The following is a 15392-nucleotide window of genomic DNA, read 5'->3' on the forward strand; positions in this document are numbered from 1 at the left end:
TGAACTTCAGGACAACTTCAAAGGGCGCCTCCAATCATTTCATCAAAGTCACTCAGCAGGAGTAAGACAACGGGCAGCCCAGTGACTTCACAAGCACTCGGCCACCACCACGCCCAGCCCCTACCCCCACAACCTTCAAGAATGAAGCACTCAGATACCAGCAGGACATATTTCAAATAGTTTAATTTTAAAAATAATCTATTCAGTGCTAAAATATGTCTTCACTCACTGTTGCCCATTTCCATTTCTTAAACTTTTATGAAACAAAAAATAAAATCACAAGGTTCAATTAAACATGCAGATTTCAAAGAAAAGGAATCTTTCTAGAAAGTCTGACCTGCAGGGATACCTGTGGGGGATGAGTACTGTCGTCAGCCTTCATATTCTTGCTAGGGCAGTTTGTGGCATGAGAGCTGGGGACTGTGCCGGAGGCAGAGAACGCTGGAATGAAATGTACAGGAGAAAACAGAAAGCTGCACGTGTATGAGTGTTTGGGAAAGGGGATGGTTATGGTGGGGGACAAAGAATTGTCAGCAGCTAGAGAGCCCATGAGAGGCAGGAAAGCCTCAGGAATGGGCAGAAGTGCCAGGGCAGCAAGAAATCTATACGGACTTTTCTGCCCTTTTGTGGAGAAAAGCCCTTTCCCTTCAAAGTCCCTGCCCAGGCATTCTCCAATAGCCGCCTACAGGGCGCCTAGCCCTATGGGCAAGTCCAGGAATCTACAGTCACTATTCAAATTCAAGTAACTCTTGACACTCCTCTCTAAAGGGTGCCTTCCACATCTCTCCTCTTCTAGAAGCGCCAGCAGCTCAGTCCAGAGGTTCTGGAGCAGAGACTGCTATCTGGAGGTGACAGATGAATCTTGGGATGGCTGATGCTCCAGCCTACTTGGGGTACAGAAAGGACATGAACACTCCTCAGGAGCAAGCAGACACAGGTGCCAGGGATGGGAAGATGATGCTAAAACCCCAAGTCCTATGTCAGCCTTCCAGTCTAGAAGGCTCCTATGGGCAGGCTCTGGACCCCAGTGCTTGCCTTTATCCCAGCAACAAAGCACGGCCAGAACCAGAATGCAATAAATAGAGGCAGGGGGCCAGGCGGTGAAGGGTGCCACGATGGTGCTAGCTTTCTGATGCTGTCTGCGGCACTGCAGGTTGGTCCACACAGAAGCGTTTTAGGGGTGGGGCACCCGAGTCGTCCTCTTCCTCAGCAATCTAGGAGCAGCCAGAACATGGAATTACAGGGCCAACCCTCTGAACCAGACCTCCCCATCCACCCTAATTACAACACAGAAGCCCAATGCCAACCTCCTCCTGGATAACCAAACATCTTCCCCAACCTTATCACCTGGAGACACAAGTTTCCCTCGCTGCCTCCCCACTCCACCCTACTACAGCAATTTCAAAAAAGTAGGTGACATTCACGGCAATGAAGCACTTCCTTTTTATGTTAGAAACTGGGAAGCCCAAAGTACCTACTCACCTGTGTCTCCAGTGGAACTGGTTCTTCCTTCGTGAGGGTGGGAGGTTCATCAGCCACTTCCGAGGCAGGCAGGGAGGGCTCTGAAAACAGCAAAGTCAGCACAACTGCAGGGCCTCCTCGGGTGAGAGACTCCTATAGAATCTGCCTTAAGCTAAGGGAGCTTTCCTAAGAGCTATGTAGACATGCCTTGGTGAAGAGGCAACACTGGCTGAAGAATCAACAGACATATTTTAGAAAAAATATGTACTATAAGAAGAAATTCACAGGAGATAATGCAAAGAGCATAAACTCTGAAGTTAGAAGGAATGAAACTGGAGACATCCAGTTCCACCAGTTACTACCTATGTGATCCTGGACAAGCAATTCAAACTTTCTAAGACTCCACCTCCTCATCTGTAAAACAGAGATAGTAACTTCTGTTTCATAGGGTCTGGGAGAGAATTATACCAGGTATTAAATATTAAAGGTGCCTCACATAGAGCTTGGCATTCATTGGTTTTACTCGTTTTCTTCCTTCAGTCTGTGTCCAAACTGTTAACCAATAGCCTGAGGCTGCCAGACTTCGCAGCATTTTTTCTAACCACTTACTTAAAGAGGAGAAAGAGCAAGAGGCAAGGCCCATCCAAGGTGCTCGTCCTAAGTCAACTGAGACTCACCCTCGAGGATCTCCTGGCCCAGAGTAGGAGGTTGAGAGTCATCGGTGCGGAAGTCAGAGGTGTGTGCTGGGCTCAGGGACTCGCTCTGCTGGGGGCTGGGGCTTGAGTTAGTGCTGCTGTCCACCTTGAGTTGATAGACGTCAGACACAGAACTCTGGTTGCTGTTTTCATCTGAAAACAAAACACAACAAAGGCAACAGCTGAGAGTGGTCATTTGTCCTCCAACTTGGTACAGAGCAAGGGCCTGGTGTCTCCTTAGGCAGCCACAGACACACCAGGTACAACGATCATTGCTGCGCATGCACTCTTGAAATGAAGGCTGACGTACAAGGGGCTTCTATGCACTGCAAGTTATCAACAGTCTAAGTTGATTAAGCATTTTCTATTTCACAACATATTCTAAGCACCAGATATAGTTAGAATCTTTAAATTTATGTAACATGTATATTTCAGGAAGGTCAAGATACACTTATTATTACCTAACATTGATAGCTCAAGACCTGGTATTTTCTTACTGTCCAGTGGAAGGGAAGGACATAGCTGTGCCTCTCAATCTTTCTCATAACACAAAGTGTAGAAAATTATAAAATTGTCTGGCCCTCTGCCAGGGGTGTCCAACCCGCAACCCATGGGCCGCATGCAGCCCAGGATGGCTATGAATGCGGCCCAACACAAACTCATAAATTTACATAAAACATTGAGATTTTTTTTGTGATTATGTGTCACAATGTATTTAATGTGCGGCCCAAGACATCAGTTCTTCCAGTGTGGCGCAGAGAAGAGGCCAGAAGGTTGGACACTCCTGTTGGTCTAGGCTACCTGAAGGGGGAGGGTGGTAGTGCCTAGAGGTTTCAGCTCAGGCTCTTCCGTGGCCCAGGCACCATCTGAGGCTTCAAGGGCCAAGGGAGTCCCACCTAGGAAGCTGTCTGAAGACTAAAGTCATCACCTAAGTCAGAAACATAGGAGTGAACAACTCCTCCTCCTCCCTTACCTTCCTGCAGCCAGTCAGCAGTTGTGATTCATCCTACCGCCCTATCAGTTGTGTTCACTCTTTTGTCTCCTGCGGCCCTGGTTCAGGCCTCACTATCTCTGGCCTGGCCTCCAGCAACAGCCACCTCGCTGCCCTTCCTTCAATACCATGTATTCCCACTATACTCCTCACCTTAGCTCACGTGATCTTTCTAAACCCCTCAGTGATTCCCTCCTGCCAAAAGGGTAAATTTCAAACCCCAGTGCTTCTCTGGGGAGGCACAAGAAGGCCCTATCAAAATGTAGAGTCTTTTCGTGATCTCCAGGCTCACTACCTGTTGACAGGTCATACACACCCCCTGGCTCCAGCCAAGATTGATCCTAAGTGAAGAGTTGCTTCATGCACAGGTGCCTGTTACAATTTGCTTTTCTAGTCTTCCTGGAAAGCCCCTATACAGGCCAATGCTGAGCTCAAGCATCCTGTCCTCCACAGAGCTCTGATCTCCAGGCTACCCTAGGTAAAAATGACCACCCTCTCTTTTATGCTCCTGTTGTATGCTGTGCACATCTGCATTTATTACTTTACATACCCACTTCCTTCCATTATACTCTGTGCAGACAGGCTCTGTGGCTTACTGTTCCTTGGATCTCTCGTGCACAGTACTTGGCAGATAACAGAAAGTCATTACGTGTTCACTGAATGAAAAGGATGAGATGGTGGCCGGACTGAGAAAATGGAGCCTTGTGCATCTCTATAATTATTGAACTCCCCATACGTAACTAGAGAACCTTTCCCTTATATTCCCCTTCCCACAGCACACTGACCCTGGGGTCAGGACTGGACTGGGGGAGGGCGGGGAGGGGATACCTGCACGAGGAGAAAAATCATAAGCCCTTTCTAGTCTTTACTCCTATGAAGACCACTATCTTCTATGCTAAAATGAAAGTTGTATTTTATTTTTTTAAAGATTTTATTTATTTGTTTTTAGAGAAGGGAAGGGAAGAAGAGAGGGAGAGATATATCAATGTACGAGAGAAACAATGATCTGTTGCTCTTGCACGCCCCCAACCAGGGACCTGGCCCAAAATCCAGGTATGTACCCTGACCTGGAGTTGAACTGGCGAACTTTCAGTTTGGGGGACAATGCCTAACCCACTGGGCCACACCAGTCACGGCTGAAAGTTGCATTTTATTATAAAAAGAATAAACCTCTTAAAAAAAAGGAAAGAAAGAAAAACAAATACAAAAAAAAGAATAAAGCTTTATCACTTTTGAACTTAGGCAAACACTTCTTAGAGCATCAGTTTCCTTAACTGGAGATGATAAACTGCCTGCTTTATATCACAGGCTGGTATAAGGATAAAAACGAGAAACCAAAGTGCAAGTGCTTCACAAACAGTAACTGACACGTGGGTGTGAGAGTCACCATTAATGAATGCAGTGCTGACACAGTCAAGATGCTTACTGAAGACTGATTTAGGGGGCAGAACCTGTGCCAACAGGGGACAGGCAGATGCCCTGGCTTCAGGTGGCCTACTCTCAGGCACTGGCATACAGTATAGAGTCTAAAAAAAAGAGCTTCTGATCCAGAAAACCAGAAGCTAATGTGAAGTTTGTCACTTATGAGTTATGTGACTTTATATACATAACTTCACCTCTCTGAGCCTGTTTTTTTTAAAATGGAAAACGAGAATACTATCATCTATCTTCCAGGGTTATTGTAAGGTATAAATGAAAAGATTTATTATAGTGCCTAGCAAGATTCCAGCAAAACAGTAGGCACTGAAATGATACATAGAACTGTTCTTATTATCGATGGTTTCATCTAAGTTTTCATTTTCCTGCAAGGCAGACATGGATGCAACTCACCCTGGAATTCAAGAAGGAGAGAGGAATTGGCTGAGGCATCAGAGGGAAAGCCATTAGGTTCCCGGGCTGCTGAGCCGTTCGCTTTTGACTTTTCTTTCTAGAAAAGGAAAAAAAGAGGAATATGACAGAGCCAACCAGGAGACTCAGAGAGGGAGACTGGTGCTTGTTGAGACACCACAGAGGTCTAGATTAGGACTGAACAGGAGTGACAACAGTGGTTTTGAGACTACAGGGCCTACGGCATAACAGAATCCTGGACAAGGTGCCACAAGCCTCAGTGTCTCTATCTGTAAAATGGACCCTCTCAGCGCTAATATCATGAATGAAAAGTGAGAGACAGATACACGTGCTTCCCTAGATCTCCCTGTGGTACTCTTCTGCTTTCTGCCCTGATCAGAATGCTCTATCCAACCTTTCCTTATGGGATGGGCAAGAAACACAAAATACTCATTTGAAAAAGATTCCTATTTTAGTAGCACAGCAGGAAAAATAAGTGAAAGAAGATTGACTTCTGACTAGAAAAAGGAAAGAGTCACTTTACATGTAATGCAAGAAGTTATAAGACAAAAGGGCTCCTGCTAGTTCTATTCCTGACCAATGGATGAACCAGTTCGTCCATTCAAAATGATCAGCCTACTTCAATCTTTGTCTATAACATGATTTCATTAAAGCAGGATGTAGGTTACACATGATGGAGAACCACAGTAGGAAAGGCTACCTTGCAACAAACAAACCCACAGGAAAGGAAATTTGCAAATGAGAGTGTCACAACAACCAAAAGTTTAGGGGTAATTTCAAATTCACTAATTCATACTGCTTATACATGTCTCTTTATTCTATGTGTACTGTACTGGTAATACAATGTAATTTTTTTTATAACTCTCAATTCTATCTCTGTAATAAATCAACTATACATATTTATGTATGTCCTTCCCTTCATTTTTTTACTATACAAACATAATTTTAATGTAATGACACTTTACCTCTTTACTAATCTACATAAACATAATTTTTTTAAAGTTTTATTTATTTTTAGAGAGAGGGGAAGAGAGGAAGAAAGAGAGGGAGAGAAACATCAATGTGTGGTTGACTCTCACATGGCCCCCATTGGGGACCTGGCCTGCAACCTAGGCATGTGCCCTGACTGGGAATTGAACTGGCGACCCTTTAGTTCACAGCCCATGCTCAATCCACTCAGTTGCAACGGCCAGGGCAAAAGACATCTTCATATAGATTTTTAAAAGGAAATATCACAATGAAACCTGTCATATCTTGCAAACAACTGCTTATTTTAAGCAACTAAGTTGCCCATTAGAAATACTTCATAGCTCTCTTCCCTGTGTCCTTCATATTTGTTCTATTTCAGTGTCTTTGTTTTTATTCTGTTTGCTTGTTTGTTTTGTTGTTTAGCTTCCTGTTAAAGGTGAGATCATATGGTATTTGTCTTTCAACATCTGGCCTATTTCACTCAGCATAATGCTTTCCAGTTCCATCCATGTCGTTGCAAAAGGTAGTAGCTCCTAAAAATATGGAACGCTTTACGAATTTGCGTGTCATCCTTGCACAGGGGCCATGCTAACCTTCTCTGTATCGTTCCAATTTTAGTATATGTGCTACTGAAGCAAGCACACATAATTTTTAATAAATGCATAATTTCTCTATATCATAATTCATTTAATAACTTCAACTTCACTTAATTCACTCAACTAATGAACATTTAGCTTTAGCTTATTTAGGATTGTGTTTGTTTATTATTACTAGGAATAAAGTCACAATGCTCAACTTTCACTTTTTCCTGGATTATTCAGATAAAATTCACAAAAATATATTCCTTCTAGATCAGAAAGCAAAAACATATTATTTTCCTTAAACAGCACTCTCTAAAAGGACAGTGGCAATATAGGTATTTGGTATACTAGTTACATAAGCACCCATGCCAACATTTGGCTTTATCATTATTTTTTTCTGATCTCTCTTCTGTCTTTATTTTAATGACTGAATTACATGTGTTCACGTAAAGTACCTATTTTACTACAAGAAAATTCTGGAAATACAGAAAAAGATGAAAATCTCAGTCAACCTATACATATATTTGTATGAAAATGGATCATAATATTATAACTTGCTTCCCTTTCTTCATTCACTGCATTAAAAACATTTTCCTATGCCACTGAGTAATGTTTTTATGGTTACAAAGCTTCACAAGATATAGATGCACAATAACTTAATGAATCCTACAATAAGAATCATTTTGCTTGCAATTTTAAACACTGAACAATAATGTAATGATGAACATTGCAGATGTATCTCATACACATATGATTATCTCCTGACAATAAATTGCTAGAAATAAAACTTCTAGACCTAAGGGATACATATTTTAAAAGCTTTTTAACCCCTCAGTTTTACTGAGTTCGTTATACATGACAAATAAAACAGTAGGATTTTTAAAAGTGTACATTGTGTTGACTTGATATTCGTATACATTATCTCTCCCACCATCTAGCTAACAAATTTATTACTGAAAGCTTTATGATCAACTTGACCTGTATAAAGTTGGTGTCAATTTACTCTCCCATCAGCAGTGAGTGTTCCACTCCCTTATATTCTTCGCAATTTTTAAAAAAGATTTTTTATTTATTTTTGGAGAGAGGGGAAGCAAGAGAGAAAAAGAAGGAGAAAAACAGTGTGTGGTTACCTCTCACACGCCCCTCCACAACCCAGGCATGTGTCCTGACTGGGAATTGAATGGGCGACCCTTTGGTTCACAGGCTGGCACTCAGTCCACTGAGCCACACCAGCCAGGGCCTTCACAATTTTTCTTTACCAATTCGATTGTCATTTTCCATTTCCTAATCTAACAGGTCTATGCTGGTACTTTAGAAGATGGCATTGCTCACTGCCATGGATCACTGGAGGATAAAATAAACTGATGGCCCTCAGGGTCCAGCTAAGAAAGCAACGCAAACATTGTGAGAAACCCTCAGGAGAGACAAAGGGAGCTGAGTCCTGGGCAGAGAGAATTTGAATAGGAAAGAGCCGGGTACTTATACGGCAGAAATGGAGTGGGGTGAGGAGGTTGTTTCTAGCAAAATGGTATCACTGGATCCAGGGTATCATCCAACCCTGGTTGGATGAAGAAAAAAGGGTGGCTCCAGAGCTCTCCTAGCTTTCACCCTCCAGTTCCCTGGGCCTGGCAATGACAGGAAGGATGGTTGTTCCTATATAAAGGTAGCACATGGAAGACTGGTACTAGGAAGGTCCCCGGGGAAGCGGGGTACATGGCAGAGGAAAAAGAGAAAGACTGAATCCTAAGGCTAACCCCATCCCTTAAATTCGTTTAAAGGAGGGAGAACCAGAGCTTAAGCTTATATACTCCCCTCAGTTACATATATTAGCCAAGAGAGCTTAGAGTCCCAAAGGAATAACAGGTAAATGCCCAGAAAGAACTAACCAGACACTGGGGGAAAACAAGCACCATGAAAGACAATAAATAGAACAAGCTATACCAGAATGGTAATGGGACAGAAAAGTTTAAATGAAAACACAGTGAGTCAGCTCACAAAAATAAGAAATGTACTGGAAAGCTGTTTCAAAAAAGAACCAATTGAAAAAGTTGGTATAAATAATTGTTCAAAATAAAAATTAAGTAAATGAGTTTAGTGGCAGAAATAGATACAGGTGAAGAAAGGATTGATGAGCAAAAACTGGGTTGAGAAATCAGAATAGGGATATTAGGAAAGAATTAGGAGATGAAATAAATGAGAAAAAAGTTCAGAAATAAAGAAACTAGATGTGAACATTATAGATATTCTTATAGAAGTCCTAGGAGAACAAAGACAGAAAAGAAATTCTAAAAATTCCCAGGAATACAAGAGGATCACCTTCAAAGAATCAAGAATTATTTTAAGGGGACTAAATGCCAATGGAAAAAAACTACAACAGATAAAACTACCAGTTTATAGAGAAAAAAAAAAGATTTAGACTGATGTCAAACGTCTCAACAGCAACACCAGGAGCCCAATTGAGTAATAATTTTAAAATGCTGAAAGAAAAGAATTTTGAATGTAGAATTCCATATACAGGTAAAATAATCAATTAAACATGAAAACAAAGATTTTTTAGGAATAAAAAGATATTTTCAGAAAGTTTATTCTATAAAAGCCCTCTTTGAAAAAACCCTTAAAGGATGGATTCCAGCAAACAGAGAAATGAATATAGGAGAAAACAATAATAGGTAGCAGAGGGTTAGTAAATAATTAGTAATGCTTACTTTATCTAATTGAGCAATGAGTAAAACAAGAACTATCTGTAAAAAACTGAAATATCTGAACTGAATATCTAACCTAAAATTCCAGTAGAAACTAAGTCCATGGTAGTGATGGAGGGGATACAGGAGTAGAGACGGGAGGAGTTGCAAGCATTGCGGGGTCAGAGGGAAAATACAGATTTTGATAAGCTTTACAGGGACAAATATTAACTCTTAAGTTAGAGGTAGCCAATAGTAAAAAAAGGATAGGACTTTCAAATTAGCAGAAGAAAATTTATCTCGTCATCATGAGGTGAAGAGAGAGAAAAAAGCAATTGTATGGCAAAAATCCTTGCCCATATTAATAGGGTTTTTAGGTGGTCACATTTTCCCAGCCTATCTGGACATTAGATGTGCCACAAGCTATTATAAACACACAAAGTAAGTGTATATATTTGTCCTGAGGCAATTTCTAGGAAACTCCTTAAATTCCTGAAAATACAATTTGCCATCCTTACATTCCTCCTGTTGCCTGGAACCTGAATGTGCTGAATGAATGATAGCTAAAGCCTGACCTTGGAATACAAAGTCAAAAATGGAGTACAGGAACGGGGAATTGTTGAATGGATATGGAGTTTTAGGGGGATTTTGTTTTTTTTTTTAAACCAATATATATTTTAAAGATTTTATTTACTTACTTTTAGAGAGAGGAAGGGAGGGAGAGAGGGAGAGAAACATCAGTGTGTGGTTGCCTCTCGTGCGCCCCCTACTGGGGACCTGGCCCACAACTCAGGCATGTGCCCTGACCGGGAATGGATCAGTTGACCCTTTGGTTCGCAGGCTGGCACTCAATCCACTGAGCCACACCAGCCAGGGCAGAGTTTCTTCTTATAATATTATTTATTAATTAATTACTGTATTATTTTTCATCTTCTTATTATTGTTAGCATTTCATATTCTTACTTATAATTTAACTTTTAGGTAATGATGGCTGGTAATTTAACCAATGACTGACAACAGTGGATACTTAAACCTAATTTTGCCCATCCCTGTAAACTGATACAATCACTCACTTTGGGAAATAGTTTAGCATTAGCTAGTTTAAGTCAAAAAAACACAAATCCAAGATCCAGCAACTCCACTCCCAGGAGTCTCTCCCAGAAAAACTCTTGCACACGTTGACTCACATACTGAATTAGAGTGCTCACAGGATCGTTGTTCTTAGTGTCTCAAACTGGGGACACTCCAAACATCCACGCACAGAAGAGTCAGAAAGATAAATGATGGTATAGTTCTGTAATGAAATTCCATGTAGCAACAAAAAAGAGCAAATAGCTCCAAAGACGACATGGATGAATTTTATAAGTATAATGCTGAGCTTTTAAAAAAGCAAGACACACACAAAAAAGACAGTTCATGATACTGTTTATATAAAGTTTACAATGCTTGCAAATGACTAGAAAAGTGGTAAGAAAAAGAAAAGTAGGAGCCACATTTCCTCTAGAGAGGAGAGAGGGGATGCTGGGAAAAGTCACACAGAGACCTCGGGGAGAGTTGGAATTGCTGTATTTTTTGACCTGGGTTGTTTTGACAAGGATATCAGCTTTACATTTACTCATTATACAGTACATTTATGTTTTATATACTTCTATGTGTTTTATATTTTAGATTTTTCAAAAACAATTAGGGAAAAAAGGCTGGAGATAATCTGGGCATTTTATTACCCAGGAAATGTGTAGATAAATGGGATCACTGTGTATAAGAGAACACAATGCAAGAGTCAAAGGCAGAAACTCTATTTACAATGATTGAAACATGGAGAGTTCTCAAGAACAAGGTTGAACAAAACAGAATAGAGGTTTTTAGCACAATGCTACATTTAGATGTGAAAATTTTAAAACACCAATATGAAACAATGCTATGCAAGAATACATATTTTGTAAGAAGACGCAGCTGTCCAAATAAACCCATGGAAGAGAAATGAGAATGGCATACACACATATAAAACACATAAAAGTACATTACAGTGAGTAGCTAATTGGATAAAAGCAGGAGTCAGCAAACTTTTTCTCAAAGAGCCAGATAATAAGTATTTTAGACTCTGTGGGCCACCAGGTCTTATGGCAAATACTCAACTCTGCCATTATAACTCAAAAGCAGTCATGCAATAAGGAAACCAGTGGGCACAGCAGAGTTCCAAAAAAGCTGCACTAACACCCACAGGGAACAGCCTGAGCTGCAGTTCACCAAGCCCTGGAAAAGAGGGATAGGTTAAGGAATGGGAATAAAGGGAAGCTTTGTGTGAGCCAGTGACAGGGGGTGGTGCCTTTATGTATTTTACTCTCAAGTCTGGGGAAATAAATTCCTTTATCATTAAAAGTCAATCAAAGAAAGAAAACAGTACCTTTTTTGTTGGGATTTTCTTCCACACTTACCTCCTTGCTGTCTGTTACAGGAACCCACTTAAATATCCTAAGGGATGTGTCACCCACCGTCACCCACTTTTTCTCCCTAAAAGAAAGACACTTCTTAGGACTGATAAAAGAATAAAATAGATTTTCTGTTCATAACTTGTGCTGCCCTATTTCTCAGCAGATCATTCCTTCAATCTTAAAGACCTTCCAAACTTCCTATCTGTCTAATTACACCATAACTTTCAGTGCACAGTCATTCTTTCAGAAAAATTGTCAAATTCCTTTTGATCTGAACTCTGTACTTTGACCTTTCCTCATGTACAATGTACCAGAGCCACTTTTCTCCTCACTATACCAATATAGAGTGCCAGCACATTTCCAAACTCAGGTATCTACCTAGCATCTATCTATTTTCCAAAACTTAACTCAATTTCACAGATATTTATACAGCCCTATTATACAAGGCCCTGCAGGACAGGATATAAAAGATGTATAAGATATGGTCCCTACCAGGGGAGCTCATTGGAAGGAATAAGGAAATCATTGAAGGTGGCAAGAATGACAAGGCTGAAAGATAGAGTAAGTGCTGGCTGGTGTGGCTGAGTGGATTAAGCACTGGCCTGCAGTAGGAAAGGTCACTGGTTCAATTCCCAGTCAGGGCACATGCCCGAGTTGCAAGCTAGGTCCCCAACTGGGGGTATGCAAGAGGCAATCCACCAGTGTTTCTCTCACATATCAATGCTTCTCTCCCTCTCCTTCTCCCTCCCTTCCCCTCTCTCTAAAATAAATAAATAAATAAATAAATAAATAAATAAATAAAATTAAAACAAAAAGACAGAGTAAGACTAGGATATCCCATAGATGAGCTAACTCCTATGACTCCTGTGGAACTCTGGGTTGAAACACAACTCCACTGAAAAATAATCACAGGCCAGGATGCTTCCAGCTAACAGAACCAAGCCTTATATTGTCTTCTGGAAGAGATGAAGACCAAGCCATTGAAGGGCTGATTTATGGTATTACTTTAGAGGAAGTAACTTTTGAGATAAGCCTTAAAAATACAAGTAGCTTTATTTTTCTTCCCAGGCACACATCTAGGGTAAAGCAAGTGATATTCTTGAATAAGGCAGTAAATTATGGACAAGCAGAGATGGGGCACTTGAAATATGACTTGTGAAAAATTCAAGTCCAAATCTGATCATATAAAAAGGCAAAAAATGTAACTGTTGTTTCTATTGCTACTGATGATACTATTCATCAAATGACATCACAGGAAAGTATAAAAGAAAACTGATGTAACAGAAAGAATGAACTACAGACTTAGAATACCAGAAGTTAATTCCTGGACAAGACTCCATTTCCTCAGTTATTTAACAAATATTTAATATACAAAACCCTGTGGCAGGCCCTGGGCACACAAGAAACAAGATACACAGTCCTTACAATCACAGAGCCTACACTTCAGTTGGAAACAGACATCAAACAACTCATTTCACTATTACTCACTTAATCATTAAGTTTAATTATATCAAATTGCCATTTTTGAGGCTTAAAAGTCAAATATAGGAAGTATCTTGACCATAAGTGTCCCATACCAAGTTTTGATTCCCATACCAAGTGTGCTCCCGTGGCAGGTAGGTACCGAGTACCTCTCACCAAACTTCGATGTGTTAATATGTACAGCGCTTAGTGTGGCGGACGGGATAGTCAGTTAATTACTATATGGGTCAGTTCACAATGCAAAAGGTTCCAGAGTCAGGCTGACAAGGAGATGCATCTGTGCCCATATAGGTGCAAGGAGAGAAGCCAAGCAGACCAGTATAACCGGATACCGGCGCTCCCCTGTGACGCACCACCTACTGACAGGTGGGCGTGGCCAGAGCCTGCCCAGCCGCTGATTGGCCACGGCGAATGCGCCCTCTGACCTCACGCCAGCCAAGCCGCATTCTCCTCCCGCCTTCTTCTGCTACCCCCTCCCCCAAACACCAGCCGGTAGGTTCCATCCCACCCGTCAGTCTGGCGCTCCTCTGGGCCTGGGCCGGGGACCCCTGCTAGCACCCTCAGTCCTGGCCCCTCACCATTTCCGCACTTTCTCGATGGCCGCCATCACCTTCTTGATGTCGTCCTTGGCTCGGCTGCGGGTCTCGGCCCGGACTGACCTGCCCGACATGGTGGCGGCGGGAGCGATGGGAGCTAGGGTATTGCTCCCAAGACCCGAGGAATCGCGCCCCTCACGCGCCACTACCCTCCCGCCGCAGCAGCGTCACCTCGGCCGTCACCCCCTCCTTGCGCGCGTGCGCGAGGCATCGCGCGCACCCGCCCGCCCCTTGGGGCTCCAGGCCTCTGCGCGCCTGCGCGCCCGCGCGCCCCGCCTCTGGTGACTGGGTCCCCTGGGTGCCCGGGGAGGGATCTCCCTTAACCCCCAAGCCCGCCGCGGCCAGGTAGCGGCGGGCATGTGCTGCGGGCAGGGCGAGGTGCGAGGCACTGCCAATGGAATCGCTGATACTTTCCCAGAGGATTCAGGGGTGGGCACCTTCATTCTCAGGCCAGGTTTGCTGCCATTATCTGTGTCTTAGGGACTTGACCTTAAGGAGACCGCGATTCGGCATCATCCTGCCCTTCTGCCCCTTTTGTCTGGTGCCCTAGTTCCCCAGATATGCTGCTGTGTTCCAACCACAGAGAATTTCACACCTTTCTTCAGTATGCCTTCCAACATCGTGCACACGTGTTCCTCACCAGAGGAACTGACCTGTTTGGTACTCTCTCAACATCCAATTGAACTGAGAAGCGTTCACCTGACATCCTGGGGTTCCACTTTGTTCATACTTACCACACTACCTCACTGTCTTATTTAATTAAGCAATAGTTAATTAAATGTTGCCTGTATTGTACAATGCTCTATCCTAAGGGCTGTGGACAAAATCTGGGATTTTGCTTTCACAGAATTGACAGTTTAGTAGAATATACAAACCAGAAAATAGGCATTAAAATGCCATTTTATAAATGCTAAGGAAAGTACAAGGTACTAGGACAACCTTAATCTAACTGAGAGGTATCAGGAGGCTTCTGGGGGGAAATGACCTTGAAGTTGACTTCTGAAAATAGTGTAGATGTAATTGCTCCAAGGCATAACTGTGTCCACACACAGTGTGGAAGCTCAGTAAATGTTTGGGTGAATGCTGAATATTCAGTGCAACTCCCACCAGACAGGCATTTATTGATGCCTACAGTAGTATGCAGGGAGGGTCCTGTATCAGCTGTTTCAGGAGACAAAGCAGGTGACAGTTTACATTGGTTGGTAGTGGCTACTCCTGTCACCTCTAGAGAAACTTCCCTCCTGTGTGCCCCAGAGAAATACCTAGCTAACCCTGAACTTCACACAGCCTCTGTCTGTGACTTGTTCATCCTTCAATGATTGACCAATAGCAAGGCTTGATAAGCATATGTTGTCTTGCTAGTAAGAGGCTCAGGAGTAGCGTCTGCCTGACTGAGGAGTGGACTTGTGAAACCAACATATGGAGGGAAGGAATCATTCTAGAAATAATGGGATAAAAGGAGGTAGGCACACCTGTTTCTCAAGTCCAACTGATCCAAAAATAACAAGCACTGCCTGAGCACCTGGTATATGCCGTATAGCAGTGGACACTGGGCGAGTAGGACATACTCTCTACCCTCGAGAATAAGGAAAAAGCAACCCAAAAATAAGACAGAAGGCATAAGGTGGTAAGTGTTGTGAGAGAGGCTGACTCTCT

The 15392-nt window shown here is 42.4% G+C and overlaps 1 protein-coding gene and 1 non-coding gene across 2 annotated transcripts; both read right to left on the reverse strand.

The window, feature by feature from the left end:
• Positions 1–166: 166 nt before the first annotated feature.
• On the reverse strand, positions 167–13954 carry BCL7B (BAF chromatin remodeling complex subunit BCL7B). Its single transcript, XM_037154747.2, has 6 exons — positions 13719–13954; positions 11662–11737; positions 4978–5074; positions 2139–2309; positions 1483–1562; positions 167–1214 (listed from the first exon to the last, which is right to left on the reverse strand). Exons 1-6 carry the CDS (start codon positions 13808–13810, stop codon positions 1122–1124), a joined length of 609 nt encoding a protein of 202 aa, XP_037010642.1. The 5' UTR covers positions 13811–13954; the 3' UTR covers positions 167–1121.
• LOC119056373 (U6 spliceosomal RNA) lies at positions 6500–6606 on the reverse strand. The gene has a single exon (XR_005083869.2). It is a non-coding gene; the product is annotated as a U6 spliceosomal RNA (small nuclear RNA).
• Positions 13955–15392: the final 1438 nt, after the last annotated feature.

This window comes from Artibeus jamaicensis, unplaced genomic scaffold (assembly GCF_021234435.1).
Source record: "Artibeus jamaicensis isolate MK-2021 breed Jamaican fruit bat unplaced genomic scaffold, CSHL_Jam_final contig_1582, whole genome shotgun sequence".
In the NCBI taxonomy this organism is placed as follows: domain Eukaryota; kingdom Metazoa; phylum Chordata; class Mammalia; order Chiroptera; family Phyllostomidae; genus Artibeus; species Artibeus jamaicensis.